General features: G+C 34.3%; 1 protein-coding gene across 1 annotated transcript; it reads right to left on the bottom strand.

Annotated features, from left to right (window-relative positions):
- Positions 1–2,763: 2,763 nt before the first annotated feature.
- Positions 2,764–8,115, bottom strand: LOC128221796 (uncharacterized). The gene is made up of 5 exons (XM_052930398.1): positions 7,146–8,115; positions 5,852–5,977; positions 5,508–5,669; positions 4,764–4,922; positions 2,764–3,454 (listed from the first exon to the last, which is right to left on the bottom strand). Exons 1-5 carry the CDS (start codon positions 8,113–8,115, stop codon positions 3,447–3,449), a joined length of 1,425 nt encoding a protein of 474 aa, XP_052786358.1. The 3' UTR covers positions 2,764–3,446.
- Between the last annotated feature and the right edge of the window lie 264 nt (positions 8,116–8,379).

The following is an 8,379-nucleotide window of genomic DNA, read 5'->3' as shown; positions in this document are numbered from 1 at the left end:
TTCTATTTATTAAATTTAAATGCATTGCATTATTCCTCAGTTCAATGTTTGCTAGGAAGAGGAATTTACATACATTTGCCAAACTTGATTTTTCCTTTATTGTCTTTTTTAAATAATGCACGCAATTTATTTATCATTATAAGAAATAATTGTTCACTTAACAAATGTTATATGTGTAACATAATGAATCAAAATTTTGATAAAAAATAAGAACTTTTCAGTTATTCCTGTCGTGAACTATAGCTGGCAGACAGACAGATAGCCAGGCAGGCAGACAGGCAGGTAGGTAGGCAGGCTGACAGACAAACAGTTAAGATAAAAACGAAAAAACGAAGATATAAAGGAAATACTATATAACTATCATATGCCCTGCTGGATATTAAAAGCTACGCCTTCAAGCTTGTAGACAGCGAACTGCATTCGTTATGAGCCGCGCGTAGTCAAAAGTGGGGCTGTCGATACAATTAACTGAATATGGTTTCATCAAGGATCCAATGAGCAATAATGTATCTATAATAAACTGAAGTAAATGGCAAACAAAGGTTATACGAAGTAGTATCGCAGACTCTTGTTGGAATCAGTGAAATTAGATATGCTGGTGCAAGAGAGTGAAACATCTTGTAAAATAGGATAAGTTTATGTTTACGTCGCCTTTCTTTGAATGGTTCGTTTCCAGTTTTAACATAAAGATTGGTAAAAAAATACTAGCCGAGTTGCACCCGATATAATTCTGGCCGACTCATGTTGTAAATTTTCTAAGTCATCCTCATCAGCTTGCGTCAGATTATTTCAGACAACATCGGCATATTCCAACAAAGGCCTAATAAATGTTAAATACAGAACCTCACGCGATTTACGATCAAGAACGTATTTGAATGATCGCATGAAGTGAACTCGCTGCCAAGCCTTCTGTTTGAAGGATTGAATATGATGTCTGTTATCGTTAACCATTCTAAATCTTGCAACAACCTACAAGATGTTGACCCTTTCTGTGTTTATAAGATTATTCATGCCAAAGTAATTTGTAGATTCTTTTATTTTATTTACATTGGTACCATTGCCATTGCACCAAATATGACAAAAATTATCAAATGAGGTAAGTATATATGAGTTATGGAACATATATTTGAGTTCACCAGTGAGATAATTAATACAATATTTTCATAGTGTATCTTTTGTGCTAGCTTTGAAAAATAGTTTAGTTTCATTTGTGCAAAAAGATTTTGTGATCGACTTAATCAAATGCTTTCCAAATATCAAGAAAAACAGTTCCAATAATTTTGCCGATGTCTACATCTCTTATCAACGCATCTATCAAACAAGTCAAGGCGATACTACAGGGATGTTTTCTTCTTAAACCATGCTTGCGTATTTATATGATATTATAATATATATATATATATTAGATTCATGGAAGTAAGTCTGAAGTTGATTGGCAACGTGTCTTTCAAGATTCTTCTATATTGTAGATAATACATGATAACCCTCGTTCAGTTGTTTTTTAATCTATCAGGAAATATTCCTTTCCTGATGCTATTATTTAAGAAAGAGGCAATAGTTGGTGTCACTATATACCCATTTTGTTTTGGCCGAATCCATCATCTCATGTAGACGTATGTATAACAAGTTTATCTATAATGTGTTTAACTTAAAAGGCAGTAATGTATTCAAACAGAACGTTTTATGTCCAAGTTTTACACGAACGGGTTCTTATAGAGCATTAGTGCCTGAACGGTGTTTTTAAGAATAGAACAGAAAAAACACTTATATTTTATTACACGAAAACTTTAATACATTTTTATGTGTATTATATTTACATATAAATATATTATAATAACAATTGTACTATGCAGTGAGCGACTATCATTATTGACATATGAACGATGAACTGAAAATAGTTATATTGCAATTTATCAAATGAAGTACAAGAATATTGTTTGACTTTCGTATACATATACATGTTGGAATGAACATTTTCATTATATGACTAACTAACAGGACAAATATAGTATCTAATATCTAAACAAACAGATAAAACAAGACTTAAATGAGCTTTATGTCAATGTAAAAAACTACTTATAATTATGCACCAATTAGTAATTTAGGTTTATATATTTATTAGTGAAGTATATCGAGTCTTAAATGCTTCCGATATATATATTAACCTAGCTTAAAAGCTTCAGAATATTTTTGGGAATTAGACAGCTGTTCAAACTTAAACACACAAAGTGTAACTCTTATGATAACCTTTAATAAAATGTGTCTTTACAGAACATATGGTTAACACTTAAACATAAAGTGATGCTCGTCTTTTTATTCATTTGAATCACATATTTGACAATGACGCAAGTTTCTTTTAAGTCTGTTTTATCTACCAGTATGTAATCTTAAGTTATGAGAACAAATACGTTATTTTGTAATATAAATTCTAAGACTTCTTGCGCAAATTTGTCTAAAAAAGATTCAAATGAGGTTTCAAGTTCAAGTTCCCTTTTCGTTGACAATTCTTTGCCATTGTTGTAAATATTCTTCTGTATAACGTTTATTTTTAACATTACACATAAAATGTCTTTCGTTTATCTAAGAATTATCATAACACAAATAATAATAAAAACATATCCCGTGAGAACGTTCTACTTATTACTAAACCGAATTAAGTTATCATTATTAATATCTAACATAACATCTTCAATGAACGATTAAATAAATATATAATCACTATTTTAGAATACGTATGTATCAATTTATATGTTATGAGTATCTTTCAGTTCTTCCCAGATATATTTTGAATCCATCTTTTTTAACAGCTGTGTTGAAAAATTATCTCTGATTTTTAAAGTAACATTTTACCACATTTACAGTCGGCGCACAGAAGGTTGCCGACTTTATTTGATATTGTCAAAAGTGTGGTATTAACTTAGCAACAATTTAATAGATTGCAGAAGAATGTTTTTAATATTTTCACGTTGCATAATAACATGTGAAATGCAGTGTGTATACTTTAATTGATAACGAAGTCTTAAATTATAATGGCCCTGAAAATTGTTTTTGAATAGAAGAAGGTTTCACGGTACTATAACAATTTCCTATAGGTATCGCAATCTCCTACCGAAATCTCCTTTGGCAAGTAGCGACAAAGGGAGTTTTGAAAAACTACTATTATCACATTAAGCTCAATTGTTTGTTTTGCAAATGTCATTCAAAATAATAGATTCCAGATTATTATCTCATGATGCATTCTCTTTTTATTCTTGTTCAATTTACTGATAACAGTAAACTGTGTTCACAAAGGCAAATGCAATTGTTACAGTATTACGCATTTTTACTTTCTAATACAAACATTTGCAGACGGGTCCAACAAGAAAATCGTATTTTCAAGTTTCAAGTTTAGCATTTTCATGAACATCCACTCTGGGGCGGTGTCAACGATTTTGTGGCATTCATCGCTAGATAGCTGTAAAAGAAAGTATACACATTTTACGGCCTGTAACGGTGTTAATGCTATTTTATAACTAATCGCTAGATAGCTGTAAAAGACAGTACGGTGTCAACGCTATTGTATCACTCATTGCTAGTTAGCTGTAAAAAACAGTACAGATATGTTATGATCTGTAACGGTGTTAATACTATTGTATAATTCATTGCTAGATAGCTGGAAAAAACAGTACAAAATATGTTTTGGTCTGGAACGGTGTCAATGCAATTGTATCACTCATTGCTAGATAGCTGTAAATGACAGTATACATATGTTATGGTCTGACACTGTGTCAACGCTATTCTATCACTCACCGATAGTAGCATGTAAAAGAAAGTCAGATATGTTACCGTCTGTAACGTTGCCAACGCTATTGTATCACTTATCGCTAGATTTCTGTAAAAACACATATAATTTATGGTCTGGAACGGTGTCAACGCCTTTGTATAGATAGCTGCCTGTAAAAGATATTACACATACTATTTGTTGGTAAAATTCTGATCAAGATATTAAATTGCATGTCCATTGTTACCGTTCTGAAGGAAAAATAACTTCGAGGAAAAAGTGTGTATATTCTAGCACACCGGATAGGCATTTCCGGTGACGTCAGCCGTGCTGGAAAATCCCATCTGGCATCCCCCCATGACAGATGAGTCACGCGCTGTGACGTAATACTTTTTATTTCTTTCATTATATACTTGAAGTAACCATAATTATGAGATTTCAATAGATGAGTTTCATAAACATTAACTTTGCAAAAATATATCTTCACAACAAATCGAAATAACCCTTCAAAGACTTGATATCGAAGGAACTTATTGACGTTGACAGTGAATAAAAATTACTGCGCGTCATAACGTCAGTAAACATTATCGCACGGGCGTTTTGGTTAAATGTACAAAAATGAGCTTTTTTATGCAGTTTCTTCACAAAAATAAATAAATTAAGGTATGCTAGAAAAAAATCTATCATGTGTATCCGTTCCGGATAGAAAAATCCGACCCTCGGGCACGCTGCGTAGCCGGTAACTCGGCAAGCCTCGCACGAGGCAACGCAGGTGCCCTCGGGTCGGATTTTTCTATCCGGAAAGGGAACACATGACATATATCATTAATAGTAGCTTGAAGGAATGGACGTGTGGTTGGTGTCGGGCACACCTCAGTCAACAACTCACCGAGGGACGTTTTCTTATGTGTGGAAAGGAGTAGAGGGATGAGTTAAGCCTGGCTTTGCCGCTGTCTTGTAATCATTTTATTATTAATTGTGTTAGTGTATACACGTTACGCACCGTACTGGCAGACCCATGGAAGGCGTTCTGTATGGAGCATATAGAAACTACACTCTGCCTGCATCCAATTACCCGAGTTGTGGCTCATAATGGCGCAATCATTAATGTCGTTGAACACGGGGTCTACCGGTGTCCAGTTAGTGTAACTAATCGGCTGACCTGAAAGAAAGAAATTACTGTATAAACATGTAGAAGCCGCGTTAAAGACCTAGTTGAAACATTCTATTAACAACCTTTTGCAATAGCTTTTAATCGAAATGCCAGTGTTGTGGTCCATAATTACGCTGTCTCGGATATAATTGTTAGTCTTAGTCTTAGTGAGTCAAATAAGACTATTGTAACTAATCAGATGACATGAAAAAGAGAGAACTGTAGAAAAGTTTTTGCCTCAGCATAACCTCTCATCATTGTCATCTCGCACACTTTCAAAGGATATTTGGACCTGATAAGTAGGTTTATATCACTTACTATCGTAATATTAAAACGCCTACTAGAAGGCCGCACGTGTAAGCTCCTCCCATTTTTAACCTATTTTTCTAAAGGCCTTAACAAAAAGTATATAAATGGTTAAGTTAAAAGAGTGCTTCTTTACAAAATGACGAAAGATAATTGCCTGATTGAAACCATATTTTTAGTCGTTCCTGGACCTATTTTAGCTAAATAATTATACTGTTTTTGCATCTATTTCTAATTTCTACATGCTTATATTCATTAAACTACATCTAGCAACCAACTTATAATTACCATCGACCCATCGCCATACCCCTTCCTCAGCTCTATCGGAAAGACCAAGCCAGATATCAGCGGGCGGCTGAAGGTTATTTACAAGGCCATGGACGAGTGACTGCACGTGCGGATCTGTTATAACAACCAACATTCCTCCCCGTTCCGAACAATCCTTTGACGCTGAAGAATGAATATATGATATAATAACAGGATAAACAACAACTATTGAAGTTATTATGTTGAGGACTGTTTTGTGAGATGTGAAGCAAATTCATGTTACTATCGTTGATACGCATTAATCTACGGCCATTTGCCTTAAAGTTTACGGAGGATCGTTTATGTGATGAAACTTCTGTACTTACCATCCAACCAGGTTCCGGTTTTCAGCCGCAATTCATAGCAGTATTTCCCATACTGCCTAAATACTTTGTTCTGAATATTTTCGTGCACCTCGGATAGAAACTTGTATGGGCAAAGATCAATTCTTTCTGAAAAGATGCAATATTTGAAGATTAGTCACTTCTTTATATTCTTACTGTAGAAACTTATTGATATTTTGCAGGGAATGAATAGTGAACTATTGAAAACTAATAGTAAAATAGTAATGTTCTTTTTTCTAGTTTCTCAGTGAAATTTCAATTTTTTTTTATTTACTATTTACTTTCTGGGAACTTACAGAGAAATATCAGCGCAATAAAGATGGTAGTTCACTGTTTCAAACAGTCAGAAATACATTTAATATGTTTCAGTGCTTTTAGAATTTACCCCGCTCTCACATCTAAATTAAGTTCAGCGAGGACAGGGCGGTGGCACAATTTCCTAAATGTCATTACATTGGCATACGATCTGCGACATTTTTCTGAAAAACTACACTAAATCATCCAGCTTTAGCCTTTAAGGCATATGCTAAACTGAAAATCATATTTGTTTTAGAGTATCATCGCAATATAGTTCACGTCGGGAAAATCAAAAGGAAATATTTCAATCATGTATACGCCAACCGCGAATTACAGACTTGTGTTGTTCACTTGTTGAACTATGTTGCTATCGTGAACTTAAATTAACAATTATCCTCTCCATGGTAAGTGGTGTTGGCATAATATTGTATTAAGTATGCGCCTTTTAATGTTCTGCCCAGGATGTCAGCGTTCAAAATATAGTACCTGTCAATCTAGAAGCACTGATTCGTAACTACAGAGCTTCTTTCAAAGATATGTGCCCAAACAAAATGTTTGGAAACCCTCCCAATAACTCTTCTGATTTCACACATGTTTATTTTCGTCTAAATTCCCTCTTTTAGCATAAGATATGGGAATCGAAAACAATGCAGTGTTTAACACTGCAGTAGTCTAGAGCACATTCGTAAATCTACTTTCCAATTCAAATAGGAAAAAAATAGTACTTCGAATTAAATAAAAATATATTACTATTAATGTAAGAAATAATAGAAATACTATGTTATTTGGCTGCTTGCCTTCAGTCGCGTGCGATGTGAACTTTAAGCAAGCTCCCCGATGTGCTACTTTCCAATAGCTGACCGAGTAACATACTATTTATATTTTATCCGTAATGAATAACCTTGGTACCGACTATAAAAACTAACAAGTCTATAGTTCTATACCGTTCTTATATATTGTGTACATTCGAACAGAATACCTGTTGTCGTGCTGATCGGAGAAGTTATGATGACTGTCGGTTTTGCAGATGTGGTCGGCATCCTCGAAGTTTCTGTTAAACTCTGGCTTTCTGACACATTCAATACGTTGGGTGTGGTGACTTCTCTTAGTGTCGATAACACTTGTGTCGATTTATATTCTGATACAGTTATGTTATAATTGTAATCTGTTGGTGTGGATATTAAGTTACTGATAAATGATGTCGTGATTGGAGTTTGTGGTGATCTATGAGTTGGAAAAATGCTCTGACTGACGAGATGTTCTATCTGGGTGGTCACGGTCGGACTATAATTTGTTACAGATGGTGTCACGGATTCCCATTTACTTGTTTGCATTGAATGGCTTGATTCAGGGTTTAATGGTGTATTTTGCGACGCTGTAGCAACAATTGTTTCTGTAGAAACGATGTATTTGTTTGTTTGCGTAAAAACGGAAGTATTTCTAACGAGTGGATCATCTGTATAGTTATTATTTTCAGTGTTTACATGTATTGGAGCATGTGTTATGTTATTGTAAGCTGAATCAGTTATGTAAGTGTTACTAGTGGTTTTACTTGAGGGAACGAACGACGTTGTGAATGATTGGGTCTTTGTCAAAATCGACATTAGTATGCTGGAATCAGTGTTGTGAACACTCGAGACAGTGGTGTCTATGTTTGTTTGATTTAGTTTGATAGTGTTGTTATTCAATGAAGTAGACGGAGTTGTAAATGGTGGTAGGATCACTGTAGTGGAATCGTTGTTATAAATACCAGAGGAAAGTCCCGAAGAGCTGCTTTCAATGCTTAACATCAGAGGCGTGTTTGCTGTTGTTGGTATTATTGTTCTTGCTGCACTTGTTGATAGTACTGATATTGTTGTACTTGCTATTGGTGATGGTGTAATTGTTGTTGGTGTGGTTGTTGTTGGTGTTGTTGATCTTGTAGTCATTGTCGTTGGTCTTGTAGTCATTGTCGTTGGTCTTGTTGTCGTTGGTCTTGGTGCTAGTTTTGTTGTATCTGTAGCAGTGAAATATAAATCCATGGATAACAATGACGAAAATAAAACAACATAGGATTTTCAGAGGTTTATAGAGATGTACCAGTAAAATTAAAATTTTAACGTGCGCTCTCTAAATCGAGCATCATTTTAGAAATGACGTTACGTTCCCATATAACTTGGCGCGTTTTTCTGAAAAAGTTAAATTATAGACTTGTCATTCGATATCATCCTAAT

Source organism: Mya arenaria, chromosome 16, assembly GCF_026914265.1.
Source record: "Mya arenaria isolate MELC-2E11 chromosome 16, ASM2691426v1".
In the NCBI taxonomy this organism is placed as follows: domain Eukaryota; kingdom Metazoa; phylum Mollusca; class Bivalvia; order Myida; family Myidae; genus Mya; species Mya arenaria.
The sequence above is the reverse complement of the archived record's forward strand: the minus strand, read 5'-3'. Positions and strand labels throughout refer to the sequence as shown.